This window comes from Ursus maritimus, unplaced genomic scaffold, assembly GCF_017311325.1.
Source record: "Ursus maritimus isolate PB19 unplaced genomic scaffold, ASM1731132v1 scaffold_7, whole genome shotgun sequence".
NCBI classification, from domain to species: domain Eukaryota; kingdom Metazoa; phylum Chordata; class Mammalia; order Carnivora; family Ursidae; genus Ursus; species Ursus maritimus.
In genome coordinates, this window is record NW_024426885.1 from 60,521,785 (window position 1) to 60,541,990 (window position 20,206).

At 39.0% G+C, this 20,206-nt stretch overlaps 2 protein-coding genes across 3 annotated transcripts in view; one reads left to right on the forward strand and one right to left on the reverse strand.

Moving 5' to 3' along the window:
- REEP3 (receptor accessory protein 3) overlaps positions 1–13,428 on the reverse strand; it is a 94,138-nt gene extending 80,710 nt beyond the window's left edge. For both annotated transcript variants that reach the window (XR_005833244.1, XM_040624466.1), the window contains exon 1: positions 13,266–13,428. Coding sequence is in view for 1 of the 2 variants with exons in the window: in XM_040624466.1 (XP_040480400.1) it covers positions 13,266–13,297 (32 nt within the window). In the remaining variant the exon portion in view is untranslated. The remainder of the gene's footprint in view (positions 1–13,265) is intronic.
- Positions 13,005–20,206, forward strand: part of JMJD1C (jumonji domain containing 1C) — a 321,235-nt gene continuing 314,033 nt past the window's right edge. The window contains exon 1 of the mRNA XM_040624460.1: positions 13,005–13,108. The gene's annotated coding sequence lies outside the window, so the exon portion shown is untranslated. The remainder of the gene's footprint in view (positions 13,109–20,206) is intronic.

Sequence of the window (20,206 nt, forward strand, 5' to 3'; positions counted from 1 at the left end):
GAACCTCAAAAATCCTTCGGATACGTAAGAAATTGGACATTCTTCATTGGACTCATACCAGCTTTGAGAAAAAGAAGGGACTAGAGACAGCCTGCCTGGTGATTTCATAGGGGTTCTGGCCTTCTGTTCACAAACTCTTCATGACAGGTGCAGCCCTTCCCTCCCTCCATCTGGGGCCTGGCTAAGCACTAAAACTGGCCTCTATACCAGAAAGAAGCATATGGGCTGGGACAGGGGCAGCATCTCCTTTCTGATGGTATCTGCTCCCTGTTGTCTAAGCTTGTCCCTTTAATTACTCTATCTTTGTCTTGACTTACTATGTCAAGCATTTCTTCTTCTTCTTTTTTTTTTTTAAGTTTTATTTATTTCTTTGAGAGAGAGAGAGTGTGTGTGTGTGTGCAGGTGGGGAGACAGGCAGAAGGAGAGAGAGAATCCTCGAGCAGACTCCCCGCTGATCAGAGAGTCCAACCTGGGTCTTGATCCCAGGACCCTGAGATCATGACCTGAGCTGAAATCAAGAGCCGACCACTTAGCTGACTGAGCCACCCAGGCACCCCAAGCATTTTTAAATGTAATAGTTGATATGAAGAAAATACGACACATACTTCTAAATTATGAAGCACAATGAAGTGAACCAGTCATCCAAAATCAAGGCAGAATACTGCCATTATCATTGCTTCTAAGCTTTTCCTCTGCTAGGGTATTCCTTCAGAGGTGACTCTGATCCTAAAATTTGTGTTTATCATTCTCTTTTCTTTTTAAAGAACAGATCTGCCATATATGTATATATCTCATATATTGTTCAGTCTTACCTTTGTTGGGGTCTTTAAAATGGTAACCTATTACATATAATCCCATCTGGCTTGTTTTTCTTAAAACAAAAAACAAAACCTCACTATAATTTCCCTAACAGTCATCCATGTTGATACTTATAAATGGTATCTCATTCAGCTTTACTGCTGTGTAATATTCCATTCTGTAAATATACCAACATTCATTTACCCAGTCTCCTCTCCATGTAAAGTAGTATTCTTGGTAGAGTCTCGCTTTAAGAATTTCCCTATAAATATCCTTGTAAACGTCTCCTGCTGCAGGTATCAAGGTCTACCAGGTAGTGGGATTGGTGGATTGCAGGGTATGTGAACAATGAACACTGTAAGTTTCCAGAGCTGTTACATCTTCCTCTCCTGCCATTCCCAAAAAATGTTGCTCTGCCCATCCTTGCCAACACTTGGCATTTTCAGACTTCTTAATTTTTGCAATGTAGAATGTGTGAAATGGAATTTCAATGTGGTCTTAATTTACATTTTCTTGAAAACTAATGAGTTTTGTGATTCTTTTTATATGCCTAGTTGCCATTGGTTTCATCTTCCAGGAGATGCCTTTTACTTTTGTCCCAATTTTTTTTTTAGATTGCTAATTTTCTTATTGATTTTAAGGAATTCTTTACATCTTCTATTATATTTTGTCATATATGTTACAAAACTGTCTGCATTCTTCACCCTCACTGGGCCACAATTCTAGTGCTGGCTTCCATTACCCCTTCCTTTCCAGCTCCCAAACTCCTGGGGAATTGAGAAAACAGCAATATGGGTTTCCAAATAGAGTTTTAAAACACATATCCTAAAAAAGGATATTTAAAATAATTGGGTATTTTTTCACAGAGATTAACAAAGATAAAATTGCTAGGGATGGCATAGGTGGTAGAAATACACACTCAACTACCACTGTTGAGAATGTAACGTGAATCCTGATCCTGTTAAGGGTGGTGATATATGAGTATACATATTTGACAAAACTCACTGAAATTATTGCATGCAAATTCTATTACACAGGTAGGTGGTGTGGCAATACCCGTTCAGGTCTGGTTCTAGAGCTAGACTGCCACTTGGCAAGTTATTTCGCTTCTCTAAAGCCTTGGGTTTCTCAATGGCAAAATGGTGATAACAGCAGTATCTGTATTATTACAGGTGTTGTGAGATAATAAATGAAACTGTGTGAAAGTGTTTAGAATAATGCCTGATGCAGGAGCAGCGTAAGACATACGTTAGGCTGCATTTATCAGTTATTTACAGTTTGTTGTAGGGTCTGAAAAGTTCTTCTCTACCATATCATAACTGTAATGACACTCTCCTACATTTTCTTCTAAAAGTTTAAATATTTTAGTTTTCACATATAGGCAGGTAGTCCACTTATAATTTATTTGAGTTTGCTGTGAAAGAAGGATATAATTTCATTGTTTTTTCTGAGAGATAACCAAGCTGTCACAACACTATTTATTAAGTTACCCATCCTTTCCCATTGATTTTGAATACTACTCTGTCACATCAGATTTCCACACATGCTGAGTTAGTTTCTGGATTCTTGATTATGTTCCCTTAAGTTTACTGTCAATCACTGCACCAATTCTACATTGTCTCAATTCCTACAACATTATAATCAATCTTGATATATAATAGGACAAGTCTTCCTTCCTTGTTCTTTACAGCTGTCTTATTGATTGCTGAGGTTTTCCTCTCTCCTGTGAACTTAAGATAATTAGGTTCCATGAAAACAAAAACAAAAACAAAAACAAATCCTATTGGAATCCCACTGAATTTATAGATTTCATTGGGAAGAACTGATAATCACTAGCTAATACTGATCCATTAACATGGGCTAACCATTTAGATCTTCTTTTAACTTTCATGCTTTACAACTTTCTTTATAGTTTTGTCCCCAGTGTTAGACTCTTTTCACAAGAGAATGTACATTTACTGTCATTACTGACATATTTGAACCCATTTCCTGAATCTTTTTTCGGTCCATAATCCTTCATCCACTGTCCCCTTTATTTTGGCCTTCTATATCCCAACCGCCTCCTTTTTCCCCCCCTGTTGGTTTGGAAACTATAGATAATAACCTTTTAAATTGTTGTATCCTTGCATGTGACTAAGGCCATACCATTCATTGTCTCCTCACCTTTATTGAGAGTGAAAGCAAAAAGAACTAGAGAAAAAGGTGAGAGAAACATAAAGGGAAGGACAAGAGACAGTGAAGACATACTTTGAAGTGGGGAGCAGAATTGAACACTTGAAGGAACAGGGCTGTGTGCTTTCCTTCCTCTGTTATATTTCTTAGTCATTCGAGGTAACTAAGGTCTGTTTTTATTGTAACTATTACTGTTAAAATGGCTTACCACTTTTGTTTTTCTGATTGGTTTTAGGTCAGCTATTTTAGTTAAAGCACTACAAGAACTTGTCACTAGCAAAAATTTAAGGTAATGGGGTATAGATTTACTGGAAGATGGTACATTTTATTTCTTAAACTTAGGAGACCATTTGAAATAATGCGGCATTTGCATCACGTTTAACCACATAAAATAATACAAGACTTAGGATTTAAAAATTCCTAAAAAGTATTTAATCATGATAAGAAAGCATAAACTGTGTGTGTGGGGGGGCAGTTTATCTCCAATTTATATTTCTGTCATTGACTTGGGAAGGAAAAGACCAGATATCCCTTCAGAATATTTTTACACAAAGCTTTCGGGCCACTTTTCTCATATAATTTTATTTAACGCTTTAATGTTTTCAGGTTCTTCAAGATTTACACACTTCTAAGGCCCTTTTATATGGATATAAAAGGGTATTTTTCCCTATCCATTAGTGATCTCTTAAACACCTTAAAACCACCATCACTTCTATTTGCAAGATTAACTTAGGTAGATAAAGCGAAAACCGAAAGGACTTATATTTCACAAAGCCAGAAATAAAAACTAAGGTTGATGAAAATTAATGATTTAAAAGAATGCAAATGAACAAATATTAAACAAACAATTAGGAGGTTTGTTCAGCAATACTGCGATTAGTTGGTGTCCCAAAAGAAAACAAAAGCCACAGGCACAAAGCAGCAAAGAACTGATTATGGCAATTATGGCCTCCACTAGACAAATACCACCAAGTTCTCTTCTGTTCTTGTATCTGCAGTTTCTTTAAATCCACACTCATGAATGCCTACTGCCCACTGTTTCTGTGGGCCTCTGGAAGTTTAAACACGGAAAAGAAGTCAGTTTATCCACTTTACAGTTTTGGTGAAAGTGTATTCTAAATTTTGAGAATCCTAAAGATTGGTGATTGAAGTTTGAGGATGAAAAAGCGTCACATTAGCAGAACCTTTAGCATATAATTTATTCAGTGCTGTATACACTCATGCTATTTTTTAATGCCAAAGAACACCATTTATTAATCATCACTGATATTCACATAATACGAGGGTAATATATTCACTTATTTAAATATCCAAGTAGTTTTTTTACACCTTAGATTTTTATTTTATTAAACTGAGTATAGTTGACACACCATGATGTTACATTAATTTCAGGGGTACAAGATGGTGATTCAACTTCTCTATAGCTTATGCTACACTCACCACAAATGTAGCCACCATCTGTCACCATACAACCCTATTACAACACCATTGACTACATTCCCTATGCTGGGCCTTTTATTCCTATGACTTACTCATTCCATAGCTGGAAGCCTGTCTTCCCCGCCCCTCATTTCCCTTCCTTCTGTCAATCATCAGTTTGTTCTTTGTAAATATCTAATCAGTTTTATTAAATACAAAATACTTCACAGCTTTTCACAGAAAAGTAATTTATCTATGGTTCTCCATAGGAAACATACAAGTAATACAGGCAAGATCTTCAGTGAGGGTTCTACTCTCCCTTTCCTGTCCCCAGTGATGGAGAACACACCGCTCTCATGAGATAGTCAGTGTCAACGGTGAACAACTCTGGGTATTAGAAAGCTTTCCCTTATATACTAAAACTGTCTTCCCTATAATATCCACCTATTGCCCTAACCTTATATTCACGATAAGGGAAAAATCACTACTCTCTCCCCCATGCGACAAGTCTTAAATTAAGACAGTTATTTTGTTAGACATTAATTTTTCTCCTTTTCTAATCTAATCCCTAAAACTCTCCTGGCCATCTCAGGGTATGTAAAAGAGATTGTTATAAGCTGAACTGTTCCCTTCCAAAAAAGATATGAAGGAGTCCTAATACCCACTACCTCAGAATGTGACCTGATCTGGTAATCACATTAAAAAGAGGTAATTAGTGTGGGTCCTCACCCAATGAGACTTACGTTCCTTATTAAAAGGGGAATTTGGACACAGAGACCTTCACAAAAATGAAGGCAGAGATCGGGGTGATGCATCTATCAGCCAAGGAATGACAAAGACTGCCAGCAAACCACCAGAAGCTGACAAAGTCTTGGAACAGATTCTTCCTCATAGCCCTCAGAAGGACCCAAGGAACCTATCGATGCCCTCGCCTTGACTTTTAGCTTCCGGAACTGTGAGACGATAGATTTCTGTTAGTCAGGCCACCCGGTTTCTGGTGTTTTGTTATAACAGCCCCAGCGACCTAATACATTTCTCAGAAATATGACATGATAAAAGGTTAAGGAAATTTTCCACAGCAGAATGCTTGGTTTTGTTTATGGGTGAGAATAATTCTTTCCTAAAATAGAATTACCATTACTTGGAAACATAAATGCTCTCAGCAATAATATATTTGAATACTTCCTGAAATTATGTTTTGAACTACTGGTTAGTACAAACCTATTGTTTAGTTTTTTTCCGATGACTTTTGCTTTCATGATTGCCTCAGTATTTCTGCTTTTGTAGAGCAGATGAAACTGTTAACAGTAAGAATAGCAAGTACTGGTAACCCTTGGCTGTGTTCAAATCTTAATATCTGAACAACTTATTAGACCCAGAAAACTATAACCTGTAAACTACATTTTATTTACAAACTTAGAAAATAAGGAATATAAGAGTTGATGGGAAGAATATATGATTATATAAATTATTTTCAAAGTATACTGTATCAGCGATTTTCATCAATTTTGGCAACTTCTCTGTAAATACTGAAATAGAAATTAATTTTGAAATACCAAAAAAAATTAAGATCAGAACAATATTTCATATAGAAAATTCTTAAGAGATATCCTGAGATGCTTATGAATTCCTGAACATCATTATAGCCTGTAATTTCTCCCACAAAGCACATTGGAGCAGCAAACAAAGCCATTTTTGAATGGAAATGCTGCGCAGACTGTGCCTTGTAAGGGATCACTCCAGTTGAACTTTATGTAGCGATGGAAATGTTTTATTTCTGTGCTGTCCAATAGGTAGTTACTAAGCTCAAATGACTATTGAGCACCTGAAATGTGGCTAGTGTGACTGAGGAACTTAATATTTATTTATCTAAATAGCCACAAAGGTCTAGTGGCTACCATACATTTTTTAGAGATTTTATTTTTTATTTTTTTATTTTATTCATTTGAGAGAGAGAAAGAGAGAGAGAGGAGTCGAGCAGGGGGAGGGGCAGATGGAGAGGGGAAGTAGACTCCCTGCTGAGCAGGGAGCTCCGAGAAGGTGGGGCTCCATTCCAGGACCCTGAGACCACGACGACCTGAGCCAAAGTCAGAGGCTTAACCAACCAAACCGCCCAGCTGCTTGTCGCTACCACATTGAACAGCACGGCTTCTAGGTTCATTCCGTCCCATACATATTTTTCTTCTCTTTTCATTTAACACAGTAGTTCTCAGCCAGTGGCAATTCTGCCCACTAGGTAACATATGGCAATGCCATAACTGGGAGGTGCCAATGGTATCGAGTGGGGAGAAGCCAGGGATGCTGTTAAACATCCTGCAGTGAACAGGACATGCATCCCCAAGAAAGGATTATCCAGTCCAAGATGTCAAAAGTGCTAGATTAAGAAACCTAGGCATATTTAAAAGATCTTCAAATGAAATAAAAAATGCTTTGCGTATCATTATGAATGGCTGTATACTATTCTAACATTAGCTAGTCTGCTCTTAAAATCTTTTGCCATTGTTCAATATTTCCATCCCAACTGCTGTTTTCTCTGTCCACAGTCTCTTAGCAAGTACACTACTTCACCTGATTTTCAGTCATAGTGGCCTTTATAAATTTCACATGCCTGCAGCTGATAACTTTACTTCAGTAATAAAGATAAGTATGCATAAACCCTTAGCTGTTTTGTAAACATGAAGACATTTATAACGGAATAACTTACTTTTAACCTTTCATTTAACTTCAGAAATACACGAAAGAGCTAGTTTGGTGCAAAGGCATAATCCATGACATAAAGAGCTCATGTTCTACTAACAGAAACTCAGCAGTAATCTTTTTCCACTTGACAAAACAGTAATATAGTTAAGATATTTAAATTACCTATTTATGCCATTACTTTTGTAAGACGCTCTTTATTTGAACATTATAATCTACACCAAAAGTGGAGAATATAAAAATCTCCATCCTTAAAGGGTTGAAAAATCCAGTGGAAGAAGAAATAGTTAATATAGTCACAGTCACAAAAAAACGAACAAAAGCAAATTGTTTCTGAAATGAAGGCTAATAAAGGAATCTTGTTGGAGTTCTGGCCTATGCAATGAAAACAAGACCCAACAGTTGATGTATTTTCTGTCTTAACGAAGAAAGACAGAAAAGATGACCTCTTATAAGAGTATTCATGACAAATTATATTTTTAAGATTTTAATGTGTTCAATTTCCTTGAAAATGTTGCTTCTATTTACCTTATTTCTCATAGCCTAACTGCAATTTCTGTAAGTATCCTATTTTTAAATGCAACTCCTAAACATTTTAGTTATTCACATGATAAATCTCATCAAAACTGGAAAATAAAATCTGCCTTAACCTAATTAAAAGAGGATAAATTTCGCCATCACTGAGATTTTACAGCCATTTAAAAGTATGTAAAGCACATAACAAGGAAGAAAAATATTACTTATAAATTATGACTGCCCTCAAACTTCCACAAGGATTTAAAAATTATTCAAGATGTTTTTCATTAATTCTACATGATCTTAACACACAAAGGGGAGAAGCAGGATGCTATTACAATAATGCATTTAAGAGATGATGCTGGCTTGAACTAGAGTAACATAAGTAAAGCCGATGAAAACTGGGGGAATCTGTGTAAAATCTGAAGGTAGAGCCACCAAGATTTGCTGTAGGATTCAATGTAGGCAACGAGAGAAAAACTGGAATCAAGGATAATCCCAAGGTTTTTGGCCTGACCTACTGGAAGGACTAAGTTGTCATTAACTGAGCTGGCGCAGGCTGCCAGGGGAGCCAGACTGGGAAGGAAACTGAGAAGCTCAGTTTTGGATATCTTAAGTTCGAGATGACTTTCGGATGTTTCCTGGTAAAGCAGGCACCTGAAAATACGTATCATGAGTTCAGCACACAGGTCTGGGTTGGAGATGTGAATTAAGAGAGTCCTCATAGAAAAGAGAAAAAAAAAATCTAGGAACTGAGCTCCTGGACCTGCCAGCTTTAAGAAGTCAGGGCATGTGGAGGAATGTGACAAGGGAGACAGAGAAGGGAGTGGCCAGTGAGTTATGAAGAATACAAAAACAAGGTTTCCTGGAAACCAAGTGAAGAAAGCACTTCAAGGGTAGAGTGAGCAACTGTACCAAAAGCTTCTGATAAGTTAGATGAGGACCAACAATTTGGTCACATGGAGGTCACCTCCTGACCTAGAGAATGGCAATTTCAGTGGAGTGGTTGGTGGCAAACCTACATGATGTGGGTGTGAGAGTGACTCAGAGAAGTGGAGAAAGTGTATATAGACTGTTCTTTTGAGGAGTTTTTGCTTTAAGAGGGTGGGGGGGGGAGAAATGGGATAATAAGATGAAAAGTAGGCTGAAAGAGTTTTTTGTTAAAAGGGAGAAATAATAGCATGTTTGCTGACAAAGACCTAGGAGAGAGGGAAAACATGCTGGAAAGAAGGGGGAAAATTGCTGGAGTATGGTTTTTAAGGTATGTAATTGAGAATTTAAAGATACCCATTAAATATAATCGAAGAGGATCAATTTACTTCTGTCAGGTAATAAAATTATGGCAAAACAAATAAAAGTGTTATTAATGTAAAAAGGGAAATACATATGGAATTAAAAAGGAGGTCTCCAAATTAATTCAATTTTATATGAAAAAGTAGTACTTATCCAATATCTAGAGTAATTAGTATTCTATATTTAGAAGTAAAAAAGAAATCACAAAGTAAAAAACGAACAGGTTGAACCATATTAAAACTATAAATTCTCTTTACAACTAAAAAATATCTAAAGAGAAGTGTAGATTGAGAAACATTTAAATCAAACATGACTTAAGGTTAATTAAGTAAGGAGCTCAGACAAACAAGTAAATTATCAAGTAACCAAGAGATAAATGGGTAAAGTACATACAGACTATTTGTACAACAGGAGATACAATAAATATCAGGCCCAAACTAAATCTTGCTAATAGTAAAATACAAAAGGAAAACAATGAGATCTGTTATATTTATTAGGAAAATACGAAAAAATTAAAACACCCAAATCTGGCTACACTGTGAGAAAGACAGTAATCATACACTGCTGGTGGCAATGTAAAATATTAACATCCCTTTGGATAGCAATTTGGCAATTCATATCAATAGTCATAAAAATATTCATAGCCTTTGACTCAAATACTCCCCTTGGATATTCAGCCTAAGGAAATACTTAAAGAGAAAAGTATGTATAAATGATGTTAACTGTAGCATTATAATTATATTAATATTATTATATAATAATATTAATATAATTATATTGACAGTTCTAATGAAATATTAAAAATGATCTAAAAGCAAAACTTAAAAATGAATGGCTATGAAAATTATGAATATTGGCCTGATTACAGAAGAGATAAAATATGATTTCAGAGAACACAGAAGATCCTTACAATATAGTAACAATATAAAACTTTTTTTTTTTTTTTTTTTTTTTACCTATACTCTAATTACAACTATGTCACCTACAATGAGACAAAATGTTAACTGAAAACGGTTTAAACATTCAGTATGCTGGGGCTGTAGGGGACTATGTTCTTCCTTGTTCTGATAACAACTACTAATACTTATTGAATACTTACCATGTGTCCAATGCTGGACTATAAACATTATGTTTATCGACACATTTAGTCCTGTGGGGTAGGTTACAGCCAATAAATGGCAGAATTGATATTTGAATTCAGGCAGTCTTTCATCCTGATCTTAACCATATGACATATACCCAAATTAAGAAAAGTTAGAAAAGTGGGATTTCTCTCATTCTGTAAAGGTCATGTTTCAAAGGGTAAGGTACAGGTTATCACAAATGAATGGAATATCATTTGGTAATCTCAGACTACTATTCCTTAATAATTGCTAGCTAACTTTTCAATCTTGCCTGCAAAGTTAAAAATGACTTTAAACAGAATGGAAAAACAAAATAAAACCATTTCATACCACTACAGAATGCTAGAGCTATACTAGAGAGTTTAGATTGCCAGATCCCTTTACCTCTACAGAGGAAGAAACTGAGGTCTCTAACCAGTGAGGGGCTGACTCAAGGTCATACAGGTGGTTAATATAACTACAGCTAGTTCTAAATTCCAGGTTTCCTAATGATGGCCCAAAGAGATTTCTTTCTATAGTATCTTAATTCCCCTCCCCCATAAAGAATATCTGTATCTATTATGTTTAAATGGCAGAATAAATGCCAGGCAGCACATCTGGTGTGTTTTAGTTAAACTAATCTCTACAACAGCTTTAATAGTGGTTTAATATTATAACCACTTTAAGAAGAAGAAAGTGAAGCTCAGAGGAGTTTAGCACATCGTCCAGTAGCACGTAGCTATTAACTGGCATCCAGGTCTGATTACAAAGCCAGTGTTCTTCCTTCAATATCTACCACAAGGTTTGGGGAGAAAGTGCTCGTGCACACAGGGAGCTCTGGTTATGCAAGTTCCTTGTGTTCCCTGCGCATGCCACCAAAGGTTCACGTTGAGAAGACTGTCTGATCTTTCTTCAGGCTCATGACTAGCTGGCTGTACCAGTGGGTTAAAAAGAATGTAAATAAATTCTATCTTCTGGCATGAAAAAAGTTTCCAAGTGTGTGTCGATCCTGGGATTGGGTTTTTGTGTCCCTTTGGTACAATCAAGGGAGTAGAAAACATTTAGTGCTTACAGACTGAGAGAGCACAAGGGAAAAATATAATGACGCTTATATTCTTGACAATTGTGCTTTCTAGTATGCTAATGGTTCAATGGCTCATGAAATACAATTCCATGACCTCTTCTCCCTCACATTTTTGTTTCTTTTGCCTCACGCTTCAAATTCCATAGATTCTAGCACTGCAGGCTTTAATCTCCTCTCTCCAGTTAGGGAGCCCACTTGGGGCTCCCTGTCTTCAGTGTTTCTTCATTTACAACCATTTCACTCAGCAAAGGAGAGAATCTTCCAAAGCAAAGCCACCACTGCCTAACAAAATGTATCACTTTTCCCTTAAATTCCTTGAAAACAGACCCTACTCTACCTTTCCAGCTCTCTCTCTCTCCAGTCCCTCAAATTCCCTGTAACTAATCTGGGCTTTCCCTCCTCTTTGCTTTGGCTCACAATGATCCCTTTATCTGGAATCCTTTACTCTTTCATCTTTGGCTGTCTAAATTCAGATGGACCTTTAAGGTCCATCTCAAATGTAATCTCCCTTGTTTTTTCTGATTCTCCAACCAGATATAATTCCCTCCTTATCTAACCCCTATCGCACTGGGTGTAACTCTTACAAGACTTGACATTGTCACCTGTACTGTAGGTATCAGTGTATCTGAACTGTCAGTTCCACTAACATCAACATATATTCATAGTCAATGATCAAAAACAAATGTACTTCACAATTTTCTGTTAAAAAAAGAAAATTGGTCAAAGGAAACCAGAGTTAAAAAAAATAATACAGCTACTTAATGGGGCACTTCATTTTCTAGGTGCAGACACAACACTTGATATACATCTACTAGGTCAAGAAAGGTATGCCTGTATTACGTGAATGACACTGAGAGGCTTAAAAAGGCTAAAAAAAAAAAATCTGAAGACAGATTTTATTTCCGGACTTTTAGTTCTGTACAGATGAACGCAGGAAGCTCTGACGCTTTTAATCTAGAAACTGGAGGGAGGTAGGACAAACTTCATTAAGACAATCGAATATAAATTAGAGGGCTATTGCAAATTAGGTTGAATAAAGCTACTAAGTGCCTGATTCACTCTCAAACAAAAAACCAAAACTGAGAAAATTTAGCTCCTTCTTCCCAGTGAAAAACAGAATTTGAAAATCTGGTAATGTTATTTTTTCCACATTGTAAAGCTAATCGGAGAATAAGCCTGCTGCCACACGAAAACATTTCATAAAGGTCCTGAGGTAATATTACTCCTACAGAGATCATGAATAATGAATTCATGGGCCCCTGGCTGTACCTACGTCATTGTTTACTTTGTGACTTTTTTTTTTTTCTTAAGGGCAAGGGTGTAAGGTGAGGAGGATGGGAGAAAATCAGTTTAAATTGCAGTTAAACAAATACCTTTAGTGGAGCTACGGTGTTTTTTTTTTTCCTTATGGACCTGTAGCACTTGTTGATAAGAGCACAATGAAATTAACCGATAATTTGAAAAAAGACAACAGGCACCTGCAGCCTCTCAATCACTTAGCAAACATTTCCGACAACCTAGGGCCAAATTCTGCGATCTGGCGAACAAGCGGGTGTCACCATTCCATAGAAGCATCTTTCTAGGTAAACAGTGAATCTTGGGGCAACTGGGACCTCTCCCAGGGATCTGAGCTAGGAGCGGTCTCAGGTTTTTAGACAAATCTCTCCTCCTACCACACGTGACCGAATGGCATTCGGCCGCCTAGAGAGACACCGCACAGCACCAACCGCGGGATACAAAGGCTCGACGCCGCCGCCGCCGCATCCTTGGGAGGATCGCCTGGCCTCCCGCGCTCAGCGTCGGCGGAGCCTGCGCAGGGCGCCGCCGCGAGGCGCGCCGCTCCCGGGCCCACAGGGCGGTGCCGCGCAGCGCGGGGAGCGGGAGCGGGGAGCGCGCGCCTCCTGCCTTGCGCGCCCGCCCGCCCAGCGCCTCGGGAGCAGGGCCGCCGCGCCGCACGCAGCCCGGCCGCGCCGCCGCCGCCGGGCCTTCGTCTGCCGCAGGGAGCCCCGCAGCGACGTGGACCAGGGTGAGGAGGCCGAGGGCCCCCAGCCCCCGGGCAGGCCCGAGGCCGGGCCAGCCCACCCCTGCCCAGGCCTGGGCCTTCCCCCTCTCCTAGTCCCTGCCCCTCCCTGTGCCTTCCCCGGGACTTGCGCGGGCGACGGGGCGCCGTGAGCTGCACTTACACCACGGCTCTGGAGATCATCCAGGACACCATCTTCCCGGGGGCTTGGACCCCACCTCGGGGGCGGGTGGACGCCGAGCGTGGCGGACCAGGCCGCCAACGGCAGGCCGCGCGCTCGCCCGCTCCTCGCGCTCCCCGGGGCCGCGCTGGCGCCCTCGGGAGCCGGGCCGGGTGTCTGCGCGCAGCGGCCCGAGCAGCGCGGCGGTCGGTCCCCCGCCCGTCCCCTCCCGCGGCCGAGCCGCCGCCGAGCCAGCCGGCCCCGCCCCTGCACTCCGCTGATAGGCGGCGGCGGCGGCGGCGGCGCGTCGGCCGAGCCCGGGTCTGGGCGGCCGTGCTCCGGGGGCTGGGCGGTCGGGACCTCGGCTGGCGCCGGAAAGCCTCGTGGCTCGCACCCCTGCGCTCGAACTTCCACCTTCCTTCTCTTTACATCTCTGGGACGCCCACCTGGCGTAGTGGAGAAGAGGGGGTGGCGGGAGGCTGAGGCAGGGGACTTGCGTGCGGGTAGGGGTTGTGATTCTGTGTGTGAAAAAATAGGAGCTTTATGTCCGATAGATTCCTCTGGCTCAGGCCTAGAATCTGGGAAGGCAAGATTTTGAGATGTGTGTAGCCACATCCGGTGTCTTCACCGTTCACTGGGGCCCAGCGTCCTGGGGATCCTTAAAGTACGGCATTTTAAGGGAAACGTCGGGAGAATCCTTGCACAGGCCTCGGTGTATACGAGGAGTCTCGTGGTGCGTGGTGCAGTGCAGGGAGGGGCAGAGGAGGGTGGCATTGGATTTCATGTTTGTAGCAGTGGGTGTATCGATATCACTGTCCTGGGTCTCTCAGAGCTCCTTTCCAATCACATCTGCAAAGCCTGTTTTACAAACACATCTGAGCCTGCCAGATGTTCAGAGTAAAAACTGGGCCTAGGATTCCTGACCTGCTCTGCTATTTACAGTTGTCTTTTTGGGGGGAGGTGGGGTTACTGCTTACTCCTTGCAGTTCTTGCAGATAGCATGATTTCAGGAGATAGGTTTTAAACACAGTTTTTTGGTGGCAGTACCAAATTGAGAAATTGATCTTCAAGTTTAGTCTTGTCTTTTTTTTCCCCCCAGTTCAGAGGACAGTAAAAGGTAATTCTAATATTAAGATGGTACAAAGAATAAAGGATGAAATGTTGGCTTCAAGCCTTTAATTAAAGTCCTAGAAATTTGCTTATTTTGTGACCGTGTAATTTATTCTTTTTGTTCCTCGGTTTCCCCATAGTAAAAAGGGACTAATAATACTGTAGTTTACCTCTTGCCATCCAGAGTGACATGAAGCACTGCTAAATAACATGTTTAGGAAGTTCTCCAACTTGCTTGGAAGAAGATCGGGGGCACATATAAGAGTATCCTGAGTTCTTTGAAGTTCCCAGGTTCAATAAATTTAGTAATATTTTTATTACTTAAGAATTGAGCTCAGAAGTTGCTTTCTACTTTAGGGTTAGGTTCTTTTTGTTATTTACTCATATTAAGAATATATATTTTAGTTTCAGGTGTCTCGTTAATGAAAATTTGTATTTGTTTGGAATCTTTTATTTTTGGCTATTCAGCATTCTTTGGGGATCAGGTGTGTCAGATAAGCAAGTTTCTGGAAAACTCTTTTTTTGCCCAATAAAATTCAAACTCATTTGAATAGCATTTAAATCCATCTATAAACAGGTCCTGAAATATTTTTACAGCCTGAGTTTTTACTGCTTTCTCAACCCTTTTGGACCTCTACCCTTTCCCTAGCTCTCCTCTCTAAACCAAGTTGTATTTACATGCCCAGCACCTTTGCTCAGACTTTATTTTTTCTTTAATGATTTACTCTCCATTCTCTACCTATCAGAATTTTTGTTTTTCAGAGTACTATGCCATGAGGATGCCCTTGATTTTCCCCAGTGAAAATTATTCATAGTTTTTCCTAGGCCCCCATAATTTATTAGTTGAATTTCTATTTAATGCCTGTTTCATTCCGCTTTCTTTTATGGCTATGTTTTGCTGATGTCTAATCTACTGGATGGTAGAATGTTTGAGGACAGATATGGTGTATTAGATATCTTTTGTGTTTTCCAAGGAAAGTTTGAATAAGTTTGAAAAGTTTGTTTGTACAGACCCTCTGTTAAGTATTGGAGCTTTATGAAATTTCAGCCATGTACTGTAGAAGTCTCTTAAAGATGTCTTTCTTGCATTCTTAATTTGGGGGTGATCATTCTGAATATTATTTCACTGCCTTCACTGTAATATATGCCTTCACGGGTTGCTGAGATATGTAGGACTGTTGGCTGCTCTCTGAAATGTCCCTAGGCTGCTGTGTCTTAAATTTCATTTTGTATGCTTATTTTATCTTCAGACTCTTCCATATTCATATCACTTTTTGCTGTTCTCAATCTGGAACAGCCTCCTCCTTTATACATCTCAATATGCCATGTGCTGGAAACCACCTGCCCTGTGCTAAGCACATGTTGTTGAATCAACCTTTACAACCCAAAAAGCGTAGGTAGTGTTTATCCCCATTTGATATACTGAAAACTGAGGTTTAGAGAGCTCACTGCTAATGACCACATAGCTCATAGGTGACACAACTGGAACTAGTCCATGCTTCCTGAGTGTTCTTGACATTATACTGTGACAGTCGAATTGTGACTAAGGAAGTGGGTCCAGATGGGGAGTGCCCTCTTGGAGGAAATTGGGAGACAGATTTTTTGTTTGGTGGTGGTTGGGGCTAACCACCAGCATTTAATGGGTGGGGACTAGGGATGTTATACTTTTTGCAATGCGTGGGCTATCCTGAACAAAGAATGTTCCCATGTCCGATATGGTTAGGAATATTCTGCCTGACATTTGTGTAACATTCGTAATTATCGGAATCTAGAAACTCCATTTTACATATAAACTAAACTAATGAATGGTTTTAACTGAGACTGAACTTTCCAGTGTTTATTTCGACATGTAAGTGTTGTGTGAAAGGAAGATTTGTTTTGTTCACAACTTGACCAAGAGTTGTTTACAGTTTTGGAAAATTGCATCACAAACCACTTTGCTATCATGTTCATGTACTAATTACTTTTATATGTCTTCTAGTTTAGTTTTGTTTCAGGATTAACATTGAAATACTTACTATCTTATAAATGATTTTATTTTCTTTTACATTTTTATTTTATTTAGGATATATGGTTTTGTTTGAAGTTCTTTGTAAGGAAGATTGTTATTAATTTCATTTCAGGGTAATAATGTAGAATTTGGAAAATATTTTATGGAGGGGGAACACTGAGTCTGTTAAGGTTGAGAGTTCTTGGGCTAAACTAAGAGTGAATTCATCTGATTTCACTTTATATAGTGATGGGGAGTCTCTTATAGAAAGTGCCCATATTTTAGTAGTAGGTGTTTCTAATCTCTGTGTATTGGGCCGAATCTTGGATGGTAGAGATCTTCTAGTAGGTGGCCATTAAAAAGTGTTTCGTGGTGTGAGGCTCTAGAGACCTGGGAGAAAAGGAAATGCATTACCTGTGGCCTAGAAGCTTTTATTTTTTTCATTTTTTTATTTTTTTAAAGTCATTTTTTTTAAAAGATTTTATTTATTCATTTGAGGGAGAGAGACAGCCATTGAGAGAGGGAACACAAGCAGGGGGAGTGGGAGAGGAAGAAGCAGGCTCCTAGCAGAGCTCTACGCGGGGCTCGATCCCAGAACACCGGGATCACACCCTGAGCCAAAGGCAGACGCTTAACGACTGAGCCACCCAGGCGCCCCGGCCTAGAGGCTTTTAAAGTGTTGTCTCATTTGACATACTTGAGATCATTTCTTGTATAGAAAATAGAAAATTATTTCTTTTTTAAAATTTTAAATTTAAATTTTTTAAAAAAAGATTTTATTTATTTATTTGACAGAGAGAGACAGCCAGCGAGAGAGGGAACACAAGCAGGGGGAAGCTGGAGAGGGAGAAGCAGGCTCCGGCTGGGCAGGGAGCCTGTCTTGGGGCTTGATCCCAGAACACTGGGATCATCACCTGAGCCGAAGACAGATCCTTAATGACTGATCCACCCATGCGCCCCTAGAAAATGATTTCTTTAAATACTAAATTTTTTTTTTCTTCTTCTTCTTCTTCTTCTTCTTCTTCTTCTTCTTCTTCTTCTTCTTTTTAAACATATATTACTAATATTCATTTGTTGTGCTGTGGAGGGCTTCCTTCATTGTATTATGTAAAAACACTTTTCAGTGGGTATTGAATTTAACATGGTGAGAAGCAGCATATTTAGGGCAAAAGACCTTCTATCAGGAAACCTATTTCTGTTCTCAATAATGTGATGTTTGGCAAGTCAATCTATGTTTCCTTTTAAATGGGGTTGATAATGTTATCAAATGCAAGGGGTTTTAAAACTTAAGGCTAATTAGACTCTATTAAAAGAATTGCTTTTTCTTCTACATCTTCACTTAGTGTTCCTAGGAGTTATGTAGACTGTGCATCTTCTACATGTTAAAGGAGTTCATTTATTAGGGGAAAAAAAGGAGTAGGAAAGTATCTAGGAGAGCAGGTAGTGAGAGCAGAATTACATGGTACAGAGATAGTATCTAATTTGTGTAATTATTAATGAGTATGCCAATGGAACTAAATACGAGGTCACCTTCCCCTTCCTACTGGAGGAGTATTTTCAAGTGCTTGAAAATACTTTTTAGTTGAAGGAAGGCTAAAATTACTAAATGAGTCTACCTTAATAGTTGTTTAGAAAATAGTGTGAGGGAGAGGATCCTAAAGAGAATGACTTAAAAGGTGATTCTTTTTCCATCTCCTGCTAGATGAATATTTCTTTTAGCCAGTTCGCTTTATAGTATTATGGTGACAACAGAGGTCAAAACCTGAAGAAAAAGTAATTCCTGGTGGATAAGAAGTGTAAACGTAAAAACTAAAAGTACCATGAAAGTGCAAGAGAATATACATGTGAAGGTAATATGATTTTCATAGTGGAAAGGCGTCTCAAAGCATATGAGAAAATCAAACCAAAAAGACAAATTTCATGACTTGATTATATAAGAATTTAAAACTTTTCTGCTTCCAAAAACAATATAAATGGAATTTAAGACGAATGATAAACTGGGAAAAAGTATTTGTAAAACAAGACAAAGGGTTAATAATCTTACTATATAAAGTACAACACAATAAAATTAAAAAACGTTAATTAAAAATATCTCAAAACTTGGAATCTCTGGTTTCCAGTCTAGTATCTGAAGAAGGAGCTTAGGAGTTGCCACTCTATCCTAACAACAAGTAAAAAGCTAAACTAAAAAAATTAACTCTTCTTAGATTCTTCAGGGAAATGAAGTCACAGGGTAAACTGCTGCCCCGAAAATTGGAGTGACAGGAAGATACAGGGAATCACAGCTTACTAAAGCAGAAACCTCTGCAGTAACCAGGGCCAGGGTAGGAAAACCTAACTGTAATTGATGAATCTGGAGGCTCAGTGTGAACAACTCTGAGAGTTAGAAACTGCAAGAAAATCTATTCATGGGGGACCCCCACACTTTGGTGAGTTTTACCTGGAGGAGCTCTACTAGATCCTCACAGTTAATATTGGAGAAAAATACCCTGTGTTTCTAGCAGAAGGAGGGGAAGAGGAACCATTTCAAAATAAACCAGAGTATTCTGCTTTTCTTAACAAGACAGGCCGTCAGGAGAAACTATTTTACCAGAGCCTAACCGAAGTGGGGGAAGGCAAATACCCAACATCAGCCAGCTGTAGTCTTTCCCTGGGGTAAGGGAAAAACCCAACTTGAGCTCATCTAGCCATACATGTAGAGAAAGGGAAATCCCTAACTCCAGCTATCCTGCTCCATCTCTGGGGAGTGGAAAGGTAGGGACTGAGAAGCACTGATGAAGTTCACAGTCCAGAGGTACCAGCTCACTGTGACACCTAATCATAGGACTGGAAAATGGCTCCCCCAACCACCACCATACCACTACATTACTAAAGACCTGTTTATCACAGTTCTTTAACCTAGTGTATCTCTCAACAAAAAATTACAAGGCATACTAAAAGACAATACAGAGACTGAGCGATTATCAGAACTAGAGTCAGATATGGAAGGAACATTGGAATTACCAGACCAGGATTTTTTTTTTTTTAAAGATGTAAGGATTTTAATGGAAAAAAGTAGACAACATGCAAGAATAAATGGATAATGTAAGCAGAGAGGTGGAAATTCTAAGAAAGAATGCAAGAAATATTAGATTAAAAATAAACAGAAACAAAAAATGTCCTTGATGGGCTCGTTACTAGACTGGACATGGCTGAGGAAAGAATCTCTGAACTTGAGGATATGACAATAGAAAACTTCAAAATTGAAGAGTAAAGAGGAAAAAAAAAAATTGAAAAAAGCAGAGCAGAACACCCCAAAACTGGGACAACTACAGAAGGTATAGGATACATGTAATGTGGATACTAGGTGGAGAAAAAAGGAAGAGAAGCAATTACGACTGAGAATTTCCTCAAATTAATGTCAGACACTAAATCATAGAACCAGGAAGCGTAAATAGAGAATACCGAGCAGAATAAATGTAAAAAACCCCCAAAAACCCAAAAAACAAAAACCCCAAACCCTACACCTAGGCATAATATATTTAAACTTCAGAAAATCAATGGTAAAGAGAGTAATCTTAAAAGAAGCCAGAGGAAAAATAACACCTTATCTATAGAGGAGCAAGGGTGAAGACCACATTCATTTGACTTTTTCAACGTTACAGAAACCATGCAAGCAAGAACAGTTGAGTAAAATATTTGAAGTATTGAGGAAACTCCCCCCCCCAACCAATCTAGAGTTCTGTACCTTGTGAAATTATCTTCAAAAGTGAAGGAAAAATACTTTCTCAAACAGAGATCAAGGGAATCTGTTACTAGTAGACCTGCCTTGCATGAAATGTTAAAAGAAGTACTTCAGACAGAA